The sequence below is a fragment of the Numida meleagris genome, chromosome 20 (assembly GCF_002078875.1).
Source record: "Numida meleagris isolate 19003 breed g44 Domestic line chromosome 20, NumMel1.0, whole genome shotgun sequence".
Taxonomy (NCBI): domain Eukaryota; kingdom Metazoa; phylum Chordata; class Aves; order Galliformes; family Numididae; genus Numida; species Numida meleagris.
The window spans coordinates 386,307-414,161 of NC_034428.1; the positions used below are offsets into that span (position 1 = coordinate 386,307).

Here is a 27,855-nt window from a genome sequence, read left to right on the forward strand (position 1 = left end):
GACCACAGATGTTGGCCACATTCGTGTTACAACTTGAGGAAATGTTTCACAGTTCAGACTTCATCTATGTGGTTCATTTCTGTTGACCTCAGCAGGAGGTAGTCCGCACACATTTGCAATTGTAGTTATTCACAGTGGTGAGACTCGGTGCCAGAATCAGAACAGGCATTGCTAACCTCAACAGGGAACATCCAGCCCTACTGCTGACTGCCGGTGAAGCAACAGAAAGTCTTGCTCTCGGCTTTGGCAGTCTGCAGTGGAGGTGTGCAGCTGCAGCCTGGCTCGGCACAGCGGTGCTGCCGTTCCAGTGCTCCACATCCCCATGGCCCCGAGAACAGCAGCACAGAGAGGACCCACTTGGCTTTCAGCTGCAGACATGAACGTTATAGTTAAATTACTTGTATGGCTTGCCCTTAAATGCAACCAAAGAATCCCATTATCCCAGGTAAAATAACTCTTCCCTTCCTACTTATACACTGAACTGATAAAGCTTAAAACCATTTTGCTGAAAACCATAAACTCGGCTTCTCTTCCAGTCAGCTTGTGCAAGCCTGAGGCAACGCTGATAATATTATTACTGAGGCTATTTGCATAGGAAGACATTTTCCTTTTGATAAGAAAAAAAAGAAGCCTCTCTACAATTCTTGGCTTGCTGTGGTGGAGAGAAAGATGGCAGCTTCATCACAATGCAAATTATCCAAAGATCTGAAACACTGCACTGCAGCAGTTTGCAAGAGGTCCGGCGACCGTAACAGCAAACTGCGGTCTGGTCTCTGTCCCAGCGATGCCATCTCTTCTTTCAGCAGCCCAGGCCAAGAGGACTGCACGCCTCTGGTGCCATGCCCTGCAGCACAGGGGGTATCCATGTATGCTGCAAGGAAACCTTCTGCTCCAGGTGGGCTCCGCGGCACACCTGCTGCTTTGCTTTTAGATTCCATCACACTTCACACTTTTGGGAAGTGCTCAATCAAGCCATTTTGCTGAGCCTCTCTATAATAATCACATCTCCCTCCTGCTACTTAGATGATTAATGGTGGAATTTGATTGAAAACCTGGTGCCATGCCCTGTTTTCCCAAACCTCCCTGTCAAGAAACCTTATTCTGCTATTTTGAGAGGAGACCTCACCTTGCTGCCCATGCCATTAATTGAATAACTATCAGTTCCAATTTATTCCACTTGGCTACAAATTAGATTTCAGCTGGCTATTTCCAAGCCCTGCTTCAACACAACCTTATAAAGCTGTGTCCCCTGGCTGATGCCACTTGTCAACCTGCATCTGTTCTTGGTGTATTAAAAGACAACAAAGCCAGAAACCCGCCAGTCTCTTAATGAACAGAATCCAATACATTTGGATTTGCTCTTTTTAAGTTTATCATTGCTTTAATGAAGACAACTAGGCTTGGTATGCAGAGGCTCAGCTTACTTGCACCCTGCAACTTGCTATTGAAAGCAGAAATATATCAGGAAGTTAAAACTGATCTCTGGAAACTGAACAGCAACACTCTCTTAGAATAAAATGCCTTAAAAACCAACACTTGCAGAAATAATTATTTGTTTCACATCATACAACAGCCGTTTCTTTTCCTTCTTTTCTTTACTTTTCATTCATTGAACTGTGCTTGTAGTGCCACTTACTGCTTACCTCTCTGGGTCTCTCCCTGCGCCAATTAAATATCCACGCAAGGAAATTCCAGTTGCTTAAGGAATCCTCATAGGAAGAGATGTGCCTTTAACCACTGCTCTTCTTGCCATGCTTACAAAGAAAGCCACATGCTTAGGAAAGCATATACTCTCATTTTAGGGGACTTATATTCTTAACTTCTTCTATTCCTAAATTTTTACATAATTCTGCAGCAATTTTATTTCTTTCTGCTAAGGGCATCTTCAGGAACGTTCCTGTTTTAGCATCTGTCCCTTCACCGTTCTATTTTTATTGTCGTGGTCACGTGTAACTCAGTTTGTTGTCCTCATCACCCAATGCCGGAATGATTCATAAGGACTTTCAGAACGGTTCTCATAAGGCATCCGTGAGAGATGGGAGGACACGTGCTGCTGAGTAAGAAACAGAGCCCATGTGCAAGGCAGGGAAGATTTTCCTGCCAGCAGTCCTTGCTTAACAGCAGCTCTTGGGGTGTGAACATCGTGCACTGCTGCCGGCTTTGTACTGATAGGAATACTTCAACAATTCCTTTCAAAAAATCACTCCGTGCTTAGATGTTATAATACAGCACTGCTCTGCATCTTGTGCTTTTGCACAACACGTTGCCAGCCAGCCACAGAGAAGAAACTCCTGCCACAGGAGGAAGTGGGCTAATTATCCATCACTGACCTCCATGCATTCTTTTCTAAGATTGCTTTGTTGACTGAATGAAAGACGTGTCCAGGTTCCTGATGTGATATCCCCTGTGTCATTCTGATGGAAAATGGATGGAGACGGAGCATGTACAATCATCAGCGTGCTTGCCTGGAAGTGTCTCAGCACTGATCAGCGGTGCAGTATGGCACAAAGAAATACTTCCTAAGAAATGCTGCATTCTCAGGCTTATTTGTTTTTATATTTGCTAGAGAAATCTGAATTTTTATCGGTGTAGAAGGTCCAAATGCCAAAATATATGGTCCTTCGAGGAATGAATATATTTACAAGGGAAAAGAAGCTGTGAAACTCAATACTGCACCCTCCATACAAATTAATCACGGTACAGAATTCACAAGGCATGTTTCCCAGCAAGGACTGAAAAGAAGATGCAATTAAAGAAATCACAGTCAAGTGAAAGTCTTATCTCATCAGAAGAGGCAGAAGGTGTTTGTTTAGAATGCAGTGCCTAGGGATAAGCTGTGTTATAATACCAAATATTTTCATCCACTGTTTGCAGTAAACTGAGGAATACTCCTCCTTAGATGCCCTAGAAGGAAAGATTGATAGGATGACTCTGAGATTTCACCAAAGCCTGTTCTTTCCACCTCCTTCAGAATGAACACAAATAAAATCCCAGCAGTTTCACTGCAATTTTGTCTTCTTTTTGTAAGCTTTCCACAAACACGTAACAAGCAGACACCGTGCACCTCAGAATGTGGCACAATGCCTACAGCAGAAAGCAGCTGAGTATTGTTTTAGACATGAATTAGGTTGGAAAAGACCTTCAAGATCATCAAATCCAGAATTTCCTAAACAGAATTTTGTAAGCTTATGGTAACACAGAAGTTCAAGACGAAGTGGAACACAAAAGGTTCCCAACCCAACCCAACCCAACCCAACCCAACAGCAGCATCTCCAGCACAGAGTTCAAACCAGTGTGCTGCAATCACAGGCTTACTCCTATTAGAGTGTAAAAATTAATAACATTAAAATGTTGTGATAATCTCACACTAATTATGCATCTAATAAATAATTAGCTGTGAACACATTTGTCACTTTGGGTTGTCAATTTCAGCAAGGCTTTAAGCCTTGAATACCGCTCCACGCGCCCATGGCCACTACTGGACGTGCAGCACTGCTACTGTTTTACAGTAAATTCATTACAGAAAAGGGTAGAGGGCCGAACTCCGCATGTGCACACACTCATCTTCCCCTCCTTGGCTCGGATGTTACTGCCCCTTCTGTTCCCTTCAACTCCATCTCCAAGATTTTGGCTGCAGGATGACCAGAATGAAGGAAAAGAAGGCAGGAACAAATCTCTCCTGGATGGCAGAGATGAACTCAGAAGGAATTCAGTCCAAAGGTTTCAACACACTTTCAAGGTTAATGGACAAAACACGTTTAATACTAAGGATGAAGGGATGTATAAAAAGGTCACAAAAGGCCAGAACTAGCACCAGACCGAGCACAAAACAGAGACAGAAAGCAAGAGATGTTTCTCTCCTAATTTGCTCCATTAGGATCTTCTCCAAATAACATGCAATGCTTCTTGCTAACGAAGCACTTCAATCTTCTTGCAGTATAGCTCACAAATAAGCATTCCTAGGATCAGAGACAGGGGCACGCGGGGGCAGAATGGCTCCTCCTGGGCAGGCTCAGTCTGATTTCATAAACACCACTCTTTGTCAAAGAAAATAAAATCCATTTCCAAATTCTGACATGACAATTAACTCCTCTTTGCTGGGTGGTCTTACTTGCAGAGTGTTGCTTTAATCTTGCCACAAACCCCGGTTCCTGTGAGTTCATCAAAACTAACCTCTCTGTTACAATCAGCTTTGTAAATATGAGGCATATTTATTTTTAAACTATAGAAACAACACACAAAACACACCTAGAAGAATAACATATTTCAGCTCTTGTTATTTTATACTCTCGCTATTTTATACTACACCAAACAAACCTATCCCAAACTCCTCAGTGCTTTTAAGAGTTGAGCTCCAAATACCGAATCCCTCAATGCAATTCTCACCTTCAGAGTTTGTCACATTGCTGGTTTTCCTGCAGCTCCATATGCCAGACCTCTGACGCTGTCAGCACTGCCTCTGTGCCAGCCGGGAGCGGTTCCCAGAGACAACTGTGGCTTGCAGGCCTCTAAATAACCTGTGGAACCAAATGAATGAAAACCGCCTCGCTGCAGCGACCCTGCTTGGCCATGAGCGCATCTGAGAGCTGTTACTGGTCCAGCGAGACAAAACATATGGGAACTATGTTTCAGAGAGACGTTTTTCCAACTCTCCATCCCGTGAAACACGGATGCATTGGCACAGGCTGCCCAGGGAGGGGGTGGAGTCCCCAAAACTGGAGGTGTGCAGCGCAGAGATGTGGCTCTTGGGGACGTGGTCAGTGGGCACGGTGGGGGCGGGCTGGGGTTGGTCTGGTGATCTTGGAGGTCTTCCACAACCTTAATGATTCCACGCAAAGGTGCATGACCTGAGGCCTACGCACACCTCAGACAGAAAGCCTTCAGAAGTACACACCAAATGTACGCTATCAGAAAGTGTTTGCACACAGATTTCCCCCTTAATGACACAGTTTAAGAGAAAGGCACTTTCAAAGTAAGACGCATTCTTTCCTGTTGCGCTATGTCTTAATTGTAATATTCTTGCAAAGAATGTCAATTTTTCCTACCACAGGAACAAGCACCTTAATGAAAAGAATTTATTAGAAAGAAACATAAAACTTGCTATTAGTTAACGAGGCAGTGCAGGTGTGCTCAGGAAAGAGTTCGAGCTCTGTGCACACTGAAGGGAGCTAGATTAAGGGTTAGCTGCAGCAGAACAGCCCTATCCCTGCTCAGCCAGGAATGCGCTGTCATTAGACATCATGCGTGGAACAGTGTGCTGTACTCGGATTTGAATTCAGAGGAGAAATACTGAGGAGCACCTGGGAAAGAGGTGGCACAACTCTGCTCCTGTGGTAACTCAACGTGACTTCTAAAACCAAAGCAGTTCTCAATGCATTCCTGCTGCCACAGCCCCTGAAAGGAAATCTGACGGTCAGAATTAATGCGGGACGACAACATCAGGGTTAAAACGTGTAACGGGCAGCAAAATCCAAGGTTAGAGACAGATCTGCTTGATGCCGAAGCTCAAACCCACAAGGAAGGAGAGCTCCTGGGAAGAGCCCCGTCCTGCTGGTGCACCACTGCGCTGCTGGGTCTCCTGTTGGGAGCAAGCACCCCATGCGTGCTGAAACGCCATAAAAGATGCACTCAGCTCCACCCCGACTTGCAGAATTTGCGTCCCTCCTTCACCATTTGACTGTAGGTACAACACTGTTTCTGGGTTGATGAAAATGTTTGAATTACAGGCATAAAGACATATTCACAGTCTTGTGACAGCTGCGTATAGCACAGGGACACAAATAGACACTTATTTGTTTTTCTTTTAACATAAATGCTTGCAACATTGTGCAAAGGTATTCTCAATTCATCTCCATTCGCTTATTTGCTGAAATGCAGCAAGTTCTCCACCAGCAGGTGTGAGTGTCATGCAAGGTGCTGAAGGAATGCTGGTGGCATCTCAGGCATATAAGAAATCTTATCCGTGATATATATTAAAAGACTCTTAGGCATGCACATAATGCTGGCGGTACAGCCTGTGCTGCAAGCGTGTTCTCTGTTTGTTTTGTGTAGAGTGGAAATCTTTATGGACGATTGTTACGGTGCAGGCCAGGCACCCCTCTGTGAGCAAGAATGGCACTTAGAATTTGCACCGCTTCCAGCTGGTGACTCTGAGGGAGCAGAAGCCATGAGGAGATCTGTTAGATTCTGCCCTGACGAAGGTCGCATCCCTCAGCACACAGAACAGGAAGAATTAAAGTAGTGGAGGTGGCCAAGAATGGGGCATTCTCCAACTTTCAAGTGATTCACTTTGAAATCAAAAGACAGCGCAGCGAAAGATTGATTTTTAATATCACTGCAAAGACCCCTGCGTAAAACAAATGCATGCAAACCAACCTTCTATGTAGCTGAGATGCAGCTGCTACATTCTGAGTCCCAGCATACAGCAAATCTTTATGGCCGAGCCATAAACCTCTGAAAAATGAGGTTTATAATAGAAACTCTGACACCCTCTAAAATATAGCAGCACTATTGGGTGCTGCTGTAATATGGCCCTAATTTATAAAGCACTGAGGGATCCTGTTCCATTTTGAAACTTACAGACAGTAATCTGCAAAAAGAGTAAACTACAAGGAAAAATGGTCACGGTGCCCATGAGCTATGGCATCTCGTCCATCTAACAATCCAAAAATCAAATAGGATGCCACAATATTTAGGCCATGCACTGAATCCTGGACTGTCACAAAATAAAAACATGGCACATCACCGGACGCGGGCGTATTTCATAAAGCCGCGTGCCATTTCACATGCCTCGGGGCAGTATTTCTGGAGTGAAAATTTGATATAAGAGCACTAGAAGTAAAGAAAAAAAGAACAGTGAAACACAACCCCAAACCTCCGGTTTTGCTTTGACATAATAGATGTTTTTGCAAGAGGGCTTCAATGTACTCCCGTTTAAATTGAAAAAAAGTGGCTAAGAAAGCAGATTGTTTACTCACAGGAGACAAAAGTTTATCACTAAACATTACGAAAAAGCTTTCAGTGTTCTGAGCCTCCAGCTCTGTGTAAAAACGTATTGAAAAAACAATAATTCAGAGGCAGCGCTCCGTCTCACCGCTCAGAATCTGCTTTTCTGCAATCCGCTGGGCCAGAAACTTGCTAGGAACCTTTCCCGTGACCCTGAAATGCAGGCTTCAGCCTTCAGAGCTACGTTTGGAGGCGGTTCACTTTGTGCTTCTTGCTCGCTGCTCCCCCTGGGATGCCTTTCCTGTGCTCCCACCTCTCCCAGTGCTGCAGCGGTTCTGCTCCAAATCCGATTCGTGAAGGACGTGCATCCCGCTCCTTCCTTTGGGGCCTGAAGGCGGAATTCCCGCCCTGCTGTCACAGCCATCGCTCGTGGGTTAATGAAGTGGCGCTTGCTTCCAAGTGTGGAAAATGGGAACCCGCTGGCACAAAGGCTGGAGAGATCGCTTCTTCCTACCACCTCCAAGTGGGCTCATCCCAAATGCTGGGGCTATTCCACTTCCCCACGCTGAAGACACGTTATTCCACAGCGAGAAGTAACCCTTCAGTGGCTCACAGCTGACAGGTTTAGGTTGAAACTTCCATTGCGGCTGTCCCAGATCCCTTCTGTACTTCCCCTAAGTAGTCTCCTTTTGCATGCTTGGCATCAAAGGAGAGTAAATCCCAATTTATTGCACTCTCCTTGCTAAAACTGCATCATGGTAGACTCACAATAAATCAAGCTCCCCATGTTCCTGTCAGCCCCATCACCGCCCACCAGCGTGGCAACGTACCGCAGGCCTAACCCGCTCTACGCCAGCGAGCTGTAAGCCCTCTAGTCCCTTCATTAACAACGAGCAGTGATTCGCTTGTTTAAGAAGCCAACAAGCAGAGCCTGCAGCAGCACTGTGCAGCTGTGCTTCCCCCAGACCTCCCTGGCAGGCGCTGAAGAACCACGGTGCAGAGATTGGGGCGAGAGGCGCTGATGACTTCGCTCTTCATAAGCTGTTAGCAGGCTAACGAGGGCATCTGCAGAAGGAATAGGCACTAAAACTGAAACCAGATACAAAATAAATATTCCTGAGTTGGATTCCTTAAAAAAGATTCTGCTGAGCTATAGTTCCACATCAAATTTTTATTGAATACATTTTCTACTGAGAATTTGTGCACTAAAACCAGTCAAAATCATACGAGAGGGGTATAAATTTCACGTACAGTTTTCATTGCAAATATCCTTCCCGAGAAAAAGCAAAAGCACTTTTTAATCAAACCCATTCCATTGCCTCTCTTCCCTCTCCCTGCAACACGAGCTGGAAATGGAGCCCGTGCAGCTCTGGTCGCCGAAGCACCGGAGGCAGCACTGAGACAAAGGCACTGCTGAAGGTCACAGCTGGGGACGGGTTATTCATCGCCGTGCCTAAAGATGGTGCTTCAGCCTACCCCGTGCGTGGTGCAGCTGTGACGAGCGGCATGGCTTCTCTCGTCCTGAGCTCACCATAATCCGTGCAATTTCAGGAAACCGCTGTGAAACTCACTACTGCTTCTTTCCTCAAGCTCAGCACTGCCCTCCAAACGCGACGCGGGTCACAAACTGGGCTGCAGATTTTGTGATTTGCCATTCTACAAACCCAGGAAAGGTGGGTTCGGCTCCTTGGGGCGGCGTGTCTCTGCACGAGCACAACGACGGGTCCCTCTGAGCTTGGAAAGACTCTTCCCTGGCGTGATATTATGCACAGAAGAGCTGTTCTAGATAGCTTCTTCTAGCAGCTTCCCAGTATCTACCAAACACTCTTCTTGTCTTCTATGACCACAAGGTGAACTTGGGGAAAAATGTACTGTTTTTCTCAAATGTACCTGGATTTATCAGTAGTGTGCAACTATTAAAAGGGTTTAAAACTAAGTGCCTTCCAGGACTCAAGTGGGCCTCAGCCGCTGTGCCATCCCACATGGCCCAGGCTTCTGGGGATGTGCAGTACATGGGATCCCAAGAAGAAAATTATGCTGAAGAAAAGGTCAAGAAATGGCAGTTAGGACATGAGATCCCATAATAGTTATAATTACAATTAATCAGAGTGCCTCACTGCACAGGTAGCAGGTTACACTGCATCTCTACTGCATTTTTCCACAAAGAGAGGAACACTGCTGTACGATCTGGAGCTCATGCTACGAAATGGATGGCTTCCTACACCGACGCTGCTCTATTACAGAAAGCCCAATGCAGCTACATTACCTCCAAAGAAACAATCCACATAAGTGACCTTGAAAGGCATTGCATTCATTCTTCTTTCTGCATATTTTTGTGATGGATTTAATGTTCAATAAAATTGAAAGAATAACAGCTTTTCAGGCTCAAGCTATTTGTGCAAGTGCCAAGCACTGCAGAAAGAGTTCAGGGCTGATTTCTGTACCTTACTCAACCCATTCACATCAAAACTGATGTAGTGGCTCCATTCTCTTTCGTCTAGGCTGAAAAGGGGATTTATTTTCCACCTGAATTCCTTTTCCTACCAGGTTTCATTTGACATACATAAGGTAAATTCCTAGCAGGACAGATGCAGCTTTTCAGTTTGCCATCCTTGGGTGGCGGTGGTGGGTTTTTTCAATTTTGTTTGTGTTTTTCTCTTTCTTTCTCTCTCTAAAAAAAGAAAAGAAAGCCTGAGCCGAGCAAAATCTGACTGATGTATTTCAAGAAGGCAACAATTCTCCAATGTATTAAATACCAAATGTGGATAACGTCTTCACAATTCACCAAAGACCTTACACATACCTCTGTATTGGAACATGGAGGTTTAAGCACGTGGTGACATTCAGCACTGTAGACACTGGTGGTGTGTCTTAAGAACAGCAAAATCCCTAAAGAAGACACAGATGGGGGCTACAAGGAGAAACAAACATGAACAAAGGCTGTGATTACTGAGCACCTGATGTGTGACAGAGGGCAGGAAAAGAGACTGGCAGTAGTGATGGACACAGAGGGCTGCATACCCCTGGTGAGACCTGGACACCGCACCAGAGCCATCCCAGTGCTGGAGCCATGCCGGTGCCATGCCGGAGCTGTGCCCGTAGGAGCAGAAGCCTTCTGAGGGTGAGGGCCCAGAGAGATGACTGAAGGCACTCACTCATCAAAAGAGGGATAGGTAGATACTCCACTAGAAACAAAAGACGATTTTGAGAATGAAAGCAGCCTGGGTAACAGGAGGGGAGTTCACGCAGGCGTCCGGGTTTACCTGGAACGCTTGGAGAAGAGTGCCTGAACAGACAATGCAAAGCAGGGGGACTCGCAGCAGGGCCCAACACCACACACATAAAGAAGAAATATGTCCTATGTTAGAATGAGAGACCTCGGTCCTGGCAACAGTTGCCACAAGCCGTCCTGTACCCACCCAAAAATGTACTTCAAATCTCTAAATTGAAATTGGAATTTGCTTCAGTACAGAACTTCCAACCTCACCCTCTTGTTGCCTTTGCAGTGAGGGTGGAACTTCAGTTGACAGCGTAACACGTTCATGGGTACCTGCAGACCTATTAATCGACCAGGGAATATGAGATGAGATCAGCACACTGCTGCATTCCTACTGTAAGGCTGAGCGTCCTACACCAGCAAACAGCTCTGACACTGCAAGGTGCATAATTTAATAAGCCATTAACTCAAACCTGAGGTGAAGTAAATTCAGCCCATTATACATTCCAAAATAGTATTAGAATTCAATTTAAGTGTCACCAAAAGCCTAATCCCCAGTATACAGAGAATGTTAATCAGTGACTCGGAGTCAGTGGTTTGACTTAATTTCCCGCTGAGCTGTGCTGTCACGTGGTTGTGATCCCCGCAGCGAGGATCTCCTGGTGGTAACACCACGGGCCTGAGCACGCACGGCCCTGGTGGGACCCTCCTGGGCGAGCAGCGGGGCTCCCCAGAGAGCTGTGGGTGCCCCAGGCCCTGGATGGGCCCTGGGCAGCCTGAGCTGCAGGGGGGCACCCAGACCATGGCACTGGGTTGGAACTGGGTGGGCTACAAGGTCCCCTCCAACCTAAGCCCTACTATGGTTCTGTAACACCCCAGCATGGGTCCCAGGCATCCCTGAAACGCTGGGTTCTGTTGTTTTTGTAACTATGGGGGTAAAACACAACTCTGGTAATGCAGGAGCTGCTGGAAGGAGCTGCTGGGAGCAGGCGGTTTGCATATGGGCAGGGCCACGCTGGTGCTGTGCTGCCCAAAGCATGCACAAAGCACTGCCTGGTAACACAGCTGGCACGGGCGTGCTGCTCCCCCCCTGCAATATCTGCACCGATAGCACATGGCAGGATTACAGCAACGATAAAGTGACGGATACGCCGCTTTCAATCCCCCCAAGTCAGATGTAAAGTGCAAATGGTGCATCATTTCCACAAAGAGCCAAAAGCATAAAACCTGCTTTCCATTTCTGCAGCAGTCGGCCATGTTTGGGACTTTGTTATGTCGCCCCTATAATAACTCCTCCTGATTAGCAACCAGAGCACGTCCCAAAGCAGTTTGGGAAATGCATCTCTTCTATAAATGACAACAGATTATTTAAGCAACAGCTAAAGCACTCTGACTGCTTTTTCCTTTGCTTGCATTACTGTCAGTCTTCTCGTATATCTCAAGAATGAATCCCGGATTTTCTTTAAAATGGTGGAGAGCGATACAAAAATAGCAGAGTACTCGTCTAAAATAAAGTTATACATTGGAAATAGTTGGAAATTGTTTTTTAATCACTGCCATCCTTCTTCTGGAATATAATCTGCCGGCCATACGTTTTGCTTTTCTATCCAATTTCTAAGGAAAATGCAGCAAGTGTGTTAATAAATAATTTATAAAAACATTACAAAAGATAAAGCACTCCTGCTAACCCGTTTCCAGCCTCCTCAAAACCAGTTCATTTGTAATCTTCTCCTTCCCCCTTTGCTGGAAGACTGGAAGAAGGTTATTGCTGCATTTCTGCACAGCTCAACTCCACTCAACCTGTAGGTGTCAAAGCACATCTCAGATCTGAAGGTATCCAGACTGATAAGAGGGTATGGCCGAGTCTGAGTTGCAAGCTCAACTTTATCTACTATAGATTTGTCACGAAAAACGTTCTTCATGGCAAAGGGAGGGCTCGCAGGTGCTGCTCCTTCAGTGTTCTGTCCTTCCTCTAATGATGGAGGAACAGCTTTGTTCTTACAGAGGGGAAGGAGCTCACTGAAGACAGCTTGTGATGAGCTCCGACAGATGGAACTCAATTTTAGTGAAGGCAAGGACCCTATGAGAAGCAAGTAAAACCTGAAGGAGGAGAAGCAAAGCAAAAATAGCCTTCAGCTTGAACAGATCCTAAGAGTATGTGCATGTACAAGCATCTATGTTTACATCTGTGTTATCTAAAAGGCCGAAGGTGGGTTTCAGTGGATGCAGCTGCTGTAAAGTATGTCCACACGTTCATTAGAAAGGTCACTGCGTCAGAAGGAAATTGAAGTTTCACTGGGGAAACAGAGAAGACGCATAGCACAGTTGTTCTTGCAAGGTATCACAGAACTGGTGCACAAAATCGTGCTTTTCAGTTTTAATGCCAGGGCAGGAATACTGAGGTTGACCGAAACATCTACAGATGGGCTACATCCACCTCTGTCACGCAGAACGTGCCGGCATGGAGCTGGTGCTTGGGGTGCCTGCCAGCCCCACATCCCCACAAAGGCTCTTTGTGCCGAGTGCCCGATGCCCACCGCTCTCCTTCAGCACTGCAGCACCTGCACCTACACATCGTGCATGAGCTTTAATGCTTTATTGCCTGGTCATTTCTATTTTACCCAAACAAAACTATCACTGAGCAAAAGTCTGAAGAATTTTTAAAAGACCGCAATATTTCCAACACATGTTTTAAAAGGCCCGAATCTTCAAGCTGTCCCAGGGCAGTGGGAGCTGAGCGGTGGATGCCCTGATCTGTTGGCAGCACTCTGCCAAGGAAAAGACCAGCACAGGACGGGTCATGCCATGCCATGCCAACTGCTGGCGTCACTCCTCCCCCATCACCCCACGGCCGTACTGCACGAGAGCAGAGCTGTGAGCGGGCACTGAGCTGCTCCCAGTGGCTGTCGCACACCACGGCCACCCCGAGAGCCTGGCACTGGATCCATCTGAGATTCCTGGGGTGCCAATTACCACGCACAGAAGGGAACTCTGCATTTGGAATTCAACTGTGCCAGTGTTTGAAAATAGACTCTCTCTGAGAATCCACATTTTTCCTGCGTTAGTCATTATGGGTACAAACATTTTTCTTTCCCAGCGACAGAAAATCTGGTGCTGTTTGGAAGGACTGCGCCTAGCTGCACCCCGCGGCACTGCCCGTGTGCTGAAGCCCTTCCAGGAGGCACAGGGCTGCCATAAAGCTGAGCAGAAGCACTGTGCAGACCTTAGAAAAGCATCATCTGTTGTTGGCTCTTCTCTCTCCGGCTGCATAACCTTGAGAGCGTGACTGAAGGATGTCCACTTATGCCTGGAAGATGCACTCATGAATCACAGACTCACGTTCCTCACACAGCGGAGGCACAACGTGTCCTTGCTGCTAAATAAAAACACACCGCATTCACAACACAACGTCCTGCACAAATAGGCTCATAAGGAACGCACTTCCAAGCCCACCCATCTTGATTGCCACCAATTATCAGAGCACAGAAGGTGGCCTCAATGTTGAACGTGGAAGAGCCAGACCTCAGGGTACAGGCAAGATCCTATGATACCGCAATGCAAGTGATTAGACACAGGCATGCTGTCTGCTGCTCCACCCACGGCCTTCAGTGGGGACAGCAGGGAGAAGCACTGCGCTGCACCATGCCACGCCGTGCCGTGCCTGCAGCTCGGGATGAATTTAGAATATCCTCTGAATTCTCGTGTCACATCATCCATCACCAGCACCAGCAGACAGACGCTAAATAATAAAACAAACAGCTGTCTGCCGCCCAAGGCAAACCGGACTCTAAGTTTAGAGATTTTGTTCAGTTCAGTGCACTGAACTGTGAACTTTTAATGGCTTCTTTAGTTGCGCCTTTGCACAGCTCCCCATCTCACCGTCCGCTCCATCCAACCACAGGCGCAGGTCAGGAACCCACAGGCAGTGGGGAAAAGCTGCTGCTGCTGCAAGAAAGGGCCTTAAGGTGGTGGATTCGATGTGGTTGCACTCTACTTTCAGCAGTCACACACCACCGCCTCCCTCCATGGAGGTAAAATACCACTCTGACTGCAGCAGTGAAAGGGATGCGCATAAGAGAGGACAGTGACGCCGTGCACAGTCTTTTTGATGAAGCCACAGAGCAGAGACTCCTGTCACGCTGTGGGGCGTCCCTTCATGCAGCAGCCAGCAACAGCTCCACCTTTTTCAACACGGAAGTATGATTGCAAACCAAGAAGAAAACATGGGAGTATTTTCCATTTTGCTTTCGCACGCTCAGCACTTGTAACCAACAATAAGGGTCAGTACAAGGAGCTCAGCGCACCTACGGCTTCAGCCCACGCCGGGCACAGCGCAGCCAAGGGAGCTGAGCACACCACCACGTCCCCGGGGCCAGCACCGCGCACTGCAGAGCTCAGAAGGCTCAAGGGGCTTTGCTGTGCCCACAGCAATGAGGAGGAAAGTCAGCGAGTAACTCAGCAGAACTCCCTCCACACTAAGCGCTCCGCCGCGCGTTCGGAGCCGCACGCCACCAGGTTTATACAGAATTCACACAAGTCCCCAGCGCTGCTTTCTCTCCCACGACACTGCACGCTTATGCAGCAGCTGGCTTCCCGAGTCCTGCTGCACGGCTGGCTCCAAAATGGAAAAACACAACTAAAAACCTGGAAAAAGTCTCATTTCAGCTGGCGCCGTTTAGGGCACATATAAGCTGGCAGCAGCTCGGTATTTGCTAGAAACTTATCTAGAGAAAGGAGAGACGTACCACCTTAAGGAAATCCATATCACCTGCAGGCAAGAAAATCCCCAAACCATCCAACACTCAGCCATGCAGCTTCACTTGGAACAATAGCAGGAGGAAGGAATCCATCATCATCCTACCTGAAGAAGCCAGTAGCACCTTCTGTGAAACGTGGGGATGATGGAGGAATGGACGTAACAGCCGTACAAGCACTAAGGACAGAAACAGAGAAAGCAGAGACAGGGTTAGGGAAGGAAATTGTTATCTGGGCTCATAATGAGCAGGTTTATGAGGCAGCACCCAGAGACAGGAAGGAGAGAATGGCATCTGCTGTCACACCGGTATTTGCTGCAGTCAGTCCAGGGCTTCGGCTCCGCTGGTAGAACAGAATGGCAGCTCGCATCAAGCCAAAATTTTAGGAGATTTTAGGAGAATATTTTGAACACTGCTACAGGTTAACGACCCAACGGACAGACCTCACACGTTTCTCTGGTTTACACACAGGCACGAACCCCAGCTGCTGACCCCCAGACCCTTCTCAGCCCTCGCACCAGTCCTGAGAGCAGTGACGGAGCAATCCCAGCTCTCCACAGACCCGTGCTGGACCAAGTCCCCCTCCAGGCAGTGACTTCCCAGCCAGGGAAACCACCCAGTGCCTGCCCCCAGGGCTGGGTAGAACAAGTAGGGCCTGCCTGCACTGCTCTGCACTCAAGCAATTCAACGCACTTTTTCTTTTAGTATAACAACACAACACCTCTTGGTGTATCACCCAGCCATGTGAACCGAAATGGAGGGCATGCAAACCCTGCCCACTGCTTCATGCAGCAAAATGAGAAAACGTTGGATTTTTTTTTCTTATTCTTTATTTTAAATGAACTTTGCTTGTCCAATTACCCAAAAGGAGTAAAGGTAAAGAATTCCTTCTGTAGCAAAATCAAATTTCCAGTGTGTTAAAATCCTAAAACAACACTGTCAGGTGGAAGCTGTGCCCGTTACAAACCAACCACACTGAACTGTTATTAATTTAAAGGATCCCAGTACAATTCCTGTCCACAAAATAGGTTTATTGCTAAGAAAGCAATATTATTTTCTGACTCCACTGGCTTTTAATATGTGGGGATGGGGACAGGTGTGCACGTGATCATATATTCCCCTTTGCCAAAGGTGATTCGTTTCCCTTAGACACACACATTTTAGGCATGCCAGGATTCTGCAATTACAGAAGGAAAATATGAATCCAGCCGAGGGGGATTTTGCCCACTAACCCACAACCCTAAGTAACCTGCCTTTCCTCGAACACCTCCAGGACAGCGACCCACCACCCCCTGGCAGCCTGTGCCCGTGTGTCACCACCGATGGAGAAGAAATTGTCCCCAGCACCCAACCTGAACCTCCCAGCACCACCAGGGTACCCCACATAGGATGGCATGGGGAAGTGCTGCCTTCCAGGTGCGTGGGTAAAGGTGTGAACGAGATCACCACCTGCAAGGTCAGCTTGAATATAAAGGCTGTTAAGGTCTACCAGCTTCTATCACAGAGCTATTTAAAATATATAAATGGCAAAGATTAACAGTGTTTTAAAATATGTCAAAGGTACGTCTCACATGCAGAAAAAAAAAGCTCAAAAGCCAAGGATGAAAAGAGAGGGAAAAAAAAGAATTCAAAGAAAAGGTTCACATCTTAATCCCACCATTCAGTACGGGGAAAAAAGCAGACTGTTTGTTTAAGATAATCCCTGACAGCGATCCGTGGCTGCGCTGCAGCCCGGTGCTTTATGGCAGGTCTGCAACGTGCGGTTGTGCTGACTCAGAGCTGCCTTCTGTGCTGGAAAGCAGCTTGGGAGCTGCGGGGTCACCGAGTCCCAGCGGCTTCCCAGCAAGGACTTGGCAAGCGGTGCGGCTCCGGGCCTTCCCAACACGTGCATTCAGTGCTCTGCTGCCCGACACGGAGCCTGAGGCAAAAGTTAAAGGACATCAACCTTAGGAAAAGTTAAAGTGAAACAAGTGACAGATCCCAGAAGGGACAATTGCACGTCGTGTGGTGGAAGAGGAGATTTCCTCCTCGCGCTGCCAGGTGCCGTGCCCTGTGCGATCCCCAGCTCCTTGGCCACCTCCTCCTCCACTCCAGGCGGCTGTGGCATGCTTAATGCTTTTACTTAAAGGGGTCTTTAAAACGATTTCTTGCTCAAAACAGACAAAAGGGGTTTCATTAGCTGTGTCTTTTTTTTTCCTTTTTTTTTTTTTTAATGGGGGAGGTAAAAAATGCCGAAGCCTGTGTGTCTGTGGCTATGTTAATGCTGGCTGGGCTCTCAGCCAACACATTAAGTGAAATCGAATTCCTGAAACCAGCTTTAATCAGCAGATTTTTAAGGTTAGAATTACTCTCTCCTCTACAAGGCTTGCCAAGGTTAATTCCATCCTGAGCATGCTGAATTAATGGGCTGGACAGAGGAGAGCCGTTTTTTCCCAATTCTCTTTTTTTTTTTTAAGTTTACAAAATCTCTGGGAGCAAAGAAAGAGCATTTCTGAGCAACTGGAAGAGAGTGGGTTATGGGTTCCACATTGAAAACAGAGCCCGCAGGACTGTGCCACCTCCCAGGAGCCACAGTCACCTTCCAGGGAAGGGATGTGCTTGGCTCCACAGATTATATGGCATTTAGAGGTTTAAGTCACAGCTTCATATCCCCCCAACCCTCTGGCAGACAGCAAGCAAGACAAAGGTTTGGGCCAGGTACACCATAAGGACGTTTGCTGGGAGGCAATGGTCAAGTGAAGGAGCCTACGGAGTAGGCAAGAGCTCCACTTTGTCTTGTACCTTTCTAAAACTGATTGACAATTGAATAAGAAAGAGCTTTTTCTGGACAGAGAGGCATAGCTGGGCAATTAGAACTGCCTACCCTTCCACTTACATGCAGTTCACGTCTTGCATTATCAAATGCCAGAAAACTGGAGAAAAAAAATCAAAGTATTAGTGGATTTTTCATCCTGAGCTCCTTAAAGTGATTGCAGCTTATTTAAAAATAATACAATAATGCTGAGGTGTTCTTCCTTAACAAGAACACCTTGGGAATGGAAATAGGAGAGCAAGGAATCAAAAATTCAAGATGGGGTTGGTCAGGCTTTGAAATTCTTCTCCCCAGTGAGTTACACTAGTGGATATTTATATAAAAAAAGTCTAGATTTTGTTCAGATTTTCACACTGAATTCCCAATTCCCTTAATAAGAAGCTAAATCAATCTTTAGAGAACAAACCAAGTAAGACCTGTGGCTCTAAATTATTAAAATATACTCAAGTCATTTTACGGCATAAGGCTTCATTCAACTTCCAATACCTCAGCAGCTTACACACACCGTAAGTGTGCCCTGTACAGGTTACAGGGGGAACAGATTAGGTCCTCAGGTTTGGGTTGGGGGGCAAGGGACAGCCCTGGCTTCTTGCACAGTGCTGCTGTCCTGGTGCCTCTCCTTTTCCACAGAGTAACGTAGGGTTTGCATCAGAATCTACTGCTGCTGCGGATCAGACCTCCCGGGAATGCCAAATGAGGCTTTAGTTTCGTTCTTAGCACTCTGAAGATAAGATACAGGTCTCCTAAATTAACTATGGTACCTGAGCCCAATCAAGTTCTGCTCTCAACCTCAGCCTCCATGTTATCTCCTCAGCCACACACCACAGAAAAGGTAGAACACAGTAATTTAAGCCACGCAGTAATACGCGGGCTGCAGCCATGCGTGCTGTACATCTGAGAAACGCAAATGTAGGAGAAGAAACAAGCTTTCTGTTGCCTTCTACTACTTTAAAATACAAGTGTACCCCAAGGGAGCACTGACCAGCACACGAGCAACACTGAATCTCATGGGCACGAAGCAGAAGCAGCAGGGCTCCAGAGCACAGGCATTTGAGGATAATGCAGGGTAAGGTGTGGCAGGACACCCCAGCACTCCTCCTTGAGAAGTACGTTCTTCCATTGGTTTTTTCCTTCTAACACAATAACCTGTGTGTCAGAGATACCAGACAGAACACAATGACTACAACCCTGCCCTGCCATAGACACTTCCATTATCACCCCATATGGACACTGTTGCTATCCCAGTCTTTTCCCCGACTTTTCCACACCCCAGCAGATGCTCTACCCCATCTTCCTGAAAACGATCGACCTGAATTTCATACAAAACGTAATCAAGGTGCACAGAACTTTGCTGGCTGTTTGCGTTAACGTATTTCTTTCACATGAAGGAGCCATTTTCCATCTGCATCTGTAACAAGGACCCACAAAATTCTCTGCCAATTTTCTCTGGAGGGGCAGAGCATGGTTAGAAGAGCAGCGCAACTTCGGGCTTTAGTCTGTAAGGTGAGCTGCTTATTTGCCACCGAATTAGTAAGCGCTGGGGAAAACCCTCAGCCCCGGTGCGTGTCATCTCTCCTCTCAAACAGATCTGAAGGAAGTGCCCTCTGAGATCAGGTTATCTTGTAGCAGATGGTCTTTCTTTCAGGACACGGATGCTAAAGCTACAGACACGTTCCAAATCCATTTAAACATCAGATTACACTCGCCCCTGTCAGCTGACAGAGCTGGGAGACAGCAGCAGCTCCAGCCCGCTCCATTAATCAAAATTCAGCGAGAAAAGCCAACACGCCGCTCTGAAATCCCCTGACTCGACGCCAACACCCCGCGCAGGGATCCTAATGCCATCAATCTTCCTTCGAGCAGTGAGATGCAGCTGGGGAGGGGGAGAGCAATGACGGGGGCTTGACCAAAGGAGCAGAGCCAGAAGTTTTTTTTTGTTTTTTTTTTTTTTTAAAAACAACTCTCAAAACGGTACCGAGTTGATGGGTATCAAAGGGAAACCAACCTAAGCACCCCTTTGTGCACATCAGCCCCAGCTCAGCCTTTGCAAACAGGGAGATGTAACACCGGCTGCACCCGGCAGCTCCGTGCAGCAGGGCAGATGGGTGACACCTGGGGGGTTTATTTTGATCTAAAAGGGAGAAACATGTCACAACACAGGGAGGCATCCAACATTTCCTGCTGTGCAATCGCCACCGCAGCAAGTCTTCAACTAAACCACAGCTGAACATGTTTTCTCACTACTGATCTTAGAGAAGCAGACAGCAGAGTTTAGGTTTCTTCCCCCCAGCATTTCTACGCTGTGCCACAAGAAACGCACCCGGATCTCGGCACCGCAGGAACGGACACTGCTGCGAGCTCACTGTGCCCCCAGGACCCGAAGCCACGCTGCGTTCCCAGAGGGGCCCTGCCCATTTGGGGAGCTTTTGTTATCAAGGACTTTTCTAGTTACTTCATAACTTGTCAGGAAGCAATTTTTGAAACATTCAATATTGAATGGGATATTTCAATGTTCCATGGGTGATTTTTTCCAAACCTTTTTTCCCCTCTCTGTGGAATTCCACGATCACCACAAGGGCAGCAGGTTTTCATTTTGACTGTTATCATTACTCTTGTGATGACGTCCCTCCACCGTCCCTGCCCGTGCAGGACAGCAGCCCCTGGGAAGTGATGCCTTCATTCAGCATTTTCTCTTGGGTTTTCCCAGTGATTGCCATTTCCTTTCGATCCAATCTTCTGACAAAGACTGTGTCTACATATTATGTCAGTGCATGGGAAAAATGAGACATGCCAAACTGTGCTACCTATGGAACACTGAAGGAAATGACAAATCATTGCAATAATAATGAGTCAGTAGCTGCATGTTTTCCAGGACGCCCCAAGCTCTCTTTTCTACACCTTTTCTTCACGCTGGCGGCCTGCGTGTTTTCTGGTACTATCCATTCACTATTGAGTCCTCTGGCACTCACCCATTGATCTCTTACCTGCAGCTCAATAGCAAATTAAAGTCCAAGGTCAGGCCTTTTTGAGCAGGCTGTTTACATTCAGTGCAAGTCCTTGCCTCTCTCTGAGGGAGCCTGGAAGTGAGTATTGGCTGCTGATCCATTCACCATTACTGGTTTTGATTCTATCAGCCAGAGGGAAAGGGCTTTGATCCACAGAAACAGGCAGCCAAAGGAATAAGTTTCTACTTGTGCCACCTGCAGAATGATGAGCATGGGGGCTTGGGCTTTCTGCAACAAAAGGTGCAAGTCCCTCCTGCAACGTGCGGGCAAGGCGAGGGGAGCACTCACTGCAGCGCTGAGACCCAGAGCTGCAGCCATGCGGGGTAGAGGCTGAGGAGCACTGCGGCCCTTCTGCCAGGAGGAGGTGATCCCAGGGCCGGCCTCAAAGTGAACAGAGGCGACGTGCCCAGATCTCAGCGGCAGAATCAGCCCTCCATACAGATATGGGCAGCACTGATGGGAAACATCACCGCACCTTCATCAGACAGCAAGAAGCATGGCAGCTCCCCGACCTTCCACCTCCAGCTGAAACAACACGGCAGCACGCTATGTGCTACCAAACTCTTGATTTTTTTATGCCGGTAACTCTCTTAATAAGAATTCTTTAAATATTCATGAAAAGAAATGCATGAGGCCGGTTCAACAAGACGCGATCGCTTTAATCTCAGCACGCTCTGCAGCATTCCTGCCTGACTCCGGAGACAGCAGAAACGACTTGCAGAGTCACCTAATCCCCTGAAGATGAAATTCCAGTCTTGCTGCAGTTGATGGGAATTTTGCCATTGATTTCAATGTGGTGAGAGTTTCAACATCCTTCTTTGCAAGTCACCTAAACAACATCCCAGGCTTTGTCACAATATTAAAAGCATGAGGCTCTGCTGCTCCAAGAAGGGAACATTAGACAGCATTTCTTCAAGTGCAGAATTTGATATGCATTTTATTTGCAGAGCTGTCAATTCCAAGACAATTTCATAGGAACCGCCCCCGCTAGCCTGCTCATTTACTGCTCAAATTGATATTAGCCACACACCACAATTGGGTTATCTCTGAATTTTGACTGAAGCTAATCTCATAACATCTTTCTTGAATTAAACAGGAAACAAAATCCACAGCCTGATCCTGATGTAGGATAATTGGTATGCAATCCCACATATCTACCTGTAGTAGCTGTCTGTTCACAAATGCATATTTCTTTATGAGTACAGGGATACCTTAATCTCAGCCTAATTTTACCTTTAGGGAAGCCATGTCCTGGAGCTGCCAGGAGCTAAAACCCTCCAGAGGCAATAGTGCAATTTGTATTCCAACCAGCAGGTCTAGTTGTCAACATGTTTGTCTCCTGTATCTGCCAACTCTTATTTATAATCCCATTCAGATTAATGAATGACTGTAGTTCTCATCACAAGAAATTTGATTAATCAATTTAAGTGCTTAATCACCCCAGCCCTGGTGAGAACTGTACAGAAGGGATGTTGCCTCAACACGGACAGAACTGCAAGATGTAGGAGAAAAATGCCACAGCTCCACCTCCAAAACAATTCAGATGGGGTCTACATGGATTCCTGGCAGGATTACACGGCTTCCAGGAGCTAACAGTCTCCTTAGGGCTAGCAGTCACGGTCAATTAGACACGAAATATCCTTTCAAAACCAGCTCTTAACCTGACACACAAAGGACTTCGCCATGCAACTAATTTCTTGTCACCCATTCGCTACCAAACAGCAAAATCCAAAGTCACCAAGTCAACGGAGATCCCACGGTGTGCAAGCACCACGCTGCTCCAGCACCAGCTCAAGCCCTCGCCGCCGGTTGTCATGTGAACAAAAACATGAAGCGGTGAATGAGCAATGCAAGCACATGACAACTCCTCCTAAAGCGCTGCCGGAAACGTGAGAAAGAGAGAGAATTGCTGGGTGTTCAGTGCTCAGCTGCACACGCTGTTCTCCAGCCCACCTCCAGTGGAGCAAGCACACGGCAGAAGGATCATTACTAAATCTGATCAACATCTGCAGTGTTACCTCCACCCTCCAGAGGAAGAGACCTGGAGACAGACAGCCGATGGGGACGTGGTGCAAACAGCGTGGCACCAGCTTTGCAGATGGACAGCTTAATGACACCCTCTTAAGTATGAACGGGTTTGAGCTGGCAAGCCATTTGTAAGAACAGGGCTGGGCAGAGTAAGCTTGATGTGAAACCTGGGCTTCCTTCATCTCAGGTGGGAGAAAAGCATTCTGGTGCCCTTAGCATCAGTGAGAGGTTAATAAAAGCAAAAGCAATAGGAAAGGCTGCAGTGCCCCCACAGCAGTGCTCTCACCACACCACACCCTGACATGGGATACACAGAACCTACAGCCAGGGCTTTGCAGCAGAGGCAAATGACCCCGGTCCCGCACATCACAACAGGCTCCAGCAGCTTGTGCCCTTTTTCCAGGTATGAAGATTTCTTGACTGCCACCACGAGGTTGGAAGAATTGTGAGCTGGGAAATCGTGCACTATAATAAAGTCAGACTGAAATATGACCACAATACACAAAAGCATTTTGTATTTATTCTCTTTTAGGAATGTTATAAAGAGAATATAATGAGAATGTTGCAAACAAGTCAAGTTTTCTTCTTAATCCGACAATAAAAATACGTCAAAGAAATGCTTAAAATCCTAATAGGAGAACAAAAAAATAATGGCCGAGGCTATGACAGGATTTAGCTGTGATTTTACTTGAAGGCTTTAATCATGTCTACTACAACAGAAATGGAAAATCAGATACAAACCTGTACTATGAACATCTGCGTTGGCTGTCTCAGCTACTGGAAGAGCTGAGACCGAATGGATTCAGCAGAGATTAATGAGGGTGGGGAGAAGACTGAGCACTTTTATATCTAAGGGAACAACGTAATAAAAGAAAAAAGGATCCCTGATTAAATTAACGTCTGAAAAACTTAGAATGAATAAAAAGGAAATAGACTTATTTTTCCAATGGACAGAGAGGCTTTAGAAGTCAGCACTGGGGAAAAGGGAGAGTTCAACGTTGGAGATGGATTTCAAAGAGATGGCTGAATAATTGAACAACTCGGAACGTAGCAGCGTTATGACGAAAGCTTGGGCAAGAATAATCAAGGGGGACAGCATCAGTAGTTCTGTCTGACCTTGAACCCTTTCAAAACACACAGACTGCAAAGCTGTGTTCCTATTCGGGTGCACCGTTCAATAGAAACACCCATAGAGACGAGGGGGAAACAAATCCCACAGGGAACCCGACAGGGAGCCAGGAGGGTGGGAAAGGTCACTCTGGCTTAGAGTGAAAATGTCAAATATCCAATAAATGACATCAAACATCACTTTCTGAAGCCCGCCTGCCTCCGGTGCGGCTGTAACAGTCAGGCTGCACTGAAGTTAGAAACTGCTATTACCCTATGGAATGCCTTCCCTGGGGGGGAACACCATTACAGCACAGGGCCAGAAGGGCAGCCACAGAAGATCTGGTGAAAAGCTGCCTGATCCCATATCTTGCACACACATGACAGAGAAAAGCTGCAAGGGCTAAAATGATGGTGGTGGGGAGAGCACGGGACAGGGCTGCAGCAGGGACACAGACCAAATCCAACTGATAAATATATAAGTATCTGAAATAACTTTGAGGAGCTATGAATTACGCACACAGATTTGTCATGGATTAATTTTGTGCTGGAATGGAACAGAAGTCTTAGCTGAAATCTTTTTTTGGCAGCCTCTCCTGTGCAAAATTAGCCCCAGTATTATCTCTGGACTCTACCTCTAAAATGACACATTCAGCTGCTTTGTGAACTACTCGATTTCCTGGTCCTGTCCTCTACTTACAGCTTATTTGAGACCAGAAAACGCTGAGTTGGTGATTCAGCACTCAGCACACAACGTCTCCCCTTCGTGACCACTCAGTTCTTCACAGACGTGGCACAATGTGCGCTGCAGCATCCCCTGCACGCCGGGGGAGAGCCCCACGGTTGTGGCGAGGCCGCCTGCAGGGCAGCAGGGGAGCTCTGAGAGCCGGCATCTGCTTCTCCACCACTGGAAATGTTCTTTATGTCAATTCATTTAATGCATTCAGCAGCTCCTGAATTCCGAACACCGAATCCAAGTACACTCCATACTCCTTCCAATGAATCCCTTAATTGAAAAGCATTTACACAACCTAAAACAAATTATTGTGCGTGCCAATACTAAATCTTTCCTTTCCAATTTAAAATCCTCAGACTTTTGCTATCACTCACACGCATTGGCAGAACTACAGGAAGCAAGCATTTAAGAACGTCTTTCTGGATGAGCTGTTGTGGAAATACCAAGTTTCTACTGCTGGCAATCAACAGACAAATATTCTCCCCTGCGCCATGAACCCCAACAGCAAGATGAGCACACCTGAAGTTTACAGCCAGCAAACAGAGCAGAGCGCTTTCGGCATTCCATGAGCAGAAAAACGTTGACATTTCACTTGTGTTCACTGGGACTGGCAGAACAGAAAGCTCAGGTGGGTGACAGGTGTGAGTGCTGGTCAAGGCCCTACTACTGCAAGGTGCCCCGGGTGGGTACATGCTGCACAGCAGCAGAGCTTCAGAGGCCTCTCTCCAATCATCCCCAGCCCATTTCACCTGCAGGATTTTGTGCCATTTCTGCCTTTTGAAGGCTTTTTCCAGGATCGCAATGGCAGAATGCCATCCCTTGAGAGCAGTCCACTCTTACAAAGCCACTGTCTGCACAGAGAAACTTCAAACGCTTTCTACAGTTTTCGCTGGCTAAAGATACAGATTAAAAGAAGATCACTACTTCCACATGTAGCTCACAGCTTCTAAACACATAACATTCAACAGATCAGGTTTAAGCATTGTTTCATTTTGGTAAACAAATTTATTAGCCGCTGGGAGAGAAGGCAAGAATACACATTCAAATACCTGCGCACTGCCAGCACCAAGTGTTTCATTCAGACTGACCACAACCCGAGCCTTACTTCAGCTGCCTACAGCCCCACACCGAAAAGCAGCCTTGTCTCAGTCACTAAAACCAACTCACACTTAAAATTCAAAAAAAAAGAAAAAAACCAAAAACCAGAAGAAAATTCTGGGTTGCTAGCTTCCCCAAACTGTATGCTAACGCTACAGAAAGCGTCGTTAAAAATTAGTCCCAGGAGTGGGCAGAAATCTGTTCCCTCAGCCGTCCAATTCATCATCTTACCCAACACGCTGCCTGAGGGTTTACAAATCACATGGAATTTACCAAGCGGGCTTTCCTAGGTAAAAGTGGACAATAAATCATCATACCAACAGCAGTCGCATTACACACGCAGTTTCACTTTTGCGCCAAATTTCATTATTGGTAACTGTAAAAAAAAAGCAACAAAAAAATTAAAAATAAGTCCTAAAATAATTTCCTGGAACTGTGCTCTCCTGAACTCCCCTGGAGCTACACAGATGTCAGAGACCAGAGGGGGCCGGGGAGCCACGCTCCTGCACAGAGGAGATGAAATACAGCAAAAAGCCATTTCCTTTTCCATGATGACTCCAAGCAACACATATGATCTACTGAAAGCCTTACAGTAACATCTGAGCATATGTAAGCTGTCACTAGTTTTCTCCTTCCACCAAGTCTGTTTTTATCATGCTAAGAGCATGAAAGAAACCCATCTTTCCCAAGCAGAACGAAGCACGCTTCTCCCTGATCAGTCATTACAAGAAACTGAGTCTTCTCCCCCTCTACCAGGACCAGCAGTTGTGTGGCAGTGTGCTCCTGGCCCTGGACATTTTGTCAGCACCTCGCCTTGCTGCCACCCAGCTCCGCTCTACATGGGCTAAAAAGATTTTAAGCACAAAATCCCTGCGGACAAATGCATTTCCAGGGCACATGCTCCCTAGAGAGACATAGGTGTCGCAGTTCCTCAGCGGCACGTGGTCGCTGCTCCTTTCCAAACCGACACACACATCACGACAGGAAGACCTATGGGAGCAATATGTGCTTCTGCATCACGCACAGTAAGCCCCATGGACAAAGGCGATTGTATCCCCTTCTCTTTCCTACAAATTGTAGAGAGCTCATTTCCCTCTGCGGTACCACCGCACAGCACCCGGACAGCCAGCAGCAAAGCAGGTCTGCAGGGCAGCAACAGGACATCAAGGCACAAGGGCAGCTCCCCACTTTTTGGATGCAGCCTCCACCACCATTAGAGCTTCGCTTAACTGCTATGGGTTTAATGACCACCCCCGTGGAGCGTCCTTTTCCCACGTCTGGTTCCATCGAGCAGAGTCTGAGCGGCCTCCAGAAGTGACGGCACTGAGGACAGAGAATCATTCAATAATTCATCTGTTCTCTCTGCTCTCATCCCACACTGAACCTGAAGGGGCAGGAACGTGGCCCACACCGGGTCAGGATTGCACTTCGCTTCAAAGAGCTTTTTAAAAGAAATGTTTTCATTTCCATTAAGCACAAAGCTCTGACAGACACCGGCGTTCCCCCGGGACTTGTGCTGCCACTCCGCAGTTGTTACTGCACCTCTTCAAACTTTTGATGGATTCTCATCTAAAACTGCAATTAACACCTTCTGCAGGTCGCCCCACAAGATTAATCTTCTGAACATTAGATTAATGAAAATGCTTACAGAAATATTTAGAAAATATTTTCTCTATTAATCTCAATCAGCAGCGGATTACCATTAGGGCAGCTAATGAAGATGTGATAGCGTTGAGGTGAAAGCAGACAGAACCACACTGCTGCTTTCCTGGGCACTGTGGCAGGATGCCTCTGACAGGAGGAGCTTTGGGTTGCTGCCGTTCATAGGGGGACGCTCCATATAAATAGAGAGCGGGTTCTCATGCAGTTTAAAGGCAGCTCACAGATCTCTCATTCCACCTATTCCCTGTGTTGAGAAAATATTGTTTAGTATTCATGAAGCTCAAATCAAAGCTAGAGCTTGGTTTTCTTTTTATTTGTAATGCACTCCTGAATACACCTTTATCCAGTATCAGCCTCTGGTTTTCTGGCATCTAGAACACCAAAGTCCCTGGTCCTTGGTCCATTATGACCAAAGCCATCAGCTCCTCAACGGGGGTCATGCAAATACAACTGAAAGTCTTCAGTTCTCAGACAATTCAACCACAGACACT

At 46.8% G+C, this 27,855-nt stretch overlaps 1 protein-coding gene across 7 annotated transcripts in view; it reads right to left on the bottom strand.

Moving 5' to 3' along the window:
• CAMTA1 (calmodulin binding transcription activator 1) overlaps positions 1-27,855 on the bottom strand; it is a gene marked incomplete at its 5' end in the record, with an annotated part of 208,918 nt that overhangs the window by 74,241 nt on the left and 106,822 nt on the right. For 6 of the 7 annotated variants that reach the window (XM_021417391.1, XM_021417393.1, XM_021417389.1 and 3 more), the window contains 1 exon segment: positions 15,024-15,095. In XM_021417391.1, coding sequence (XP_021273066.1) covers positions 15,024-15,095 — 72 coding nt within the window. 7 annotated transcript variants of the gene reach the window in all.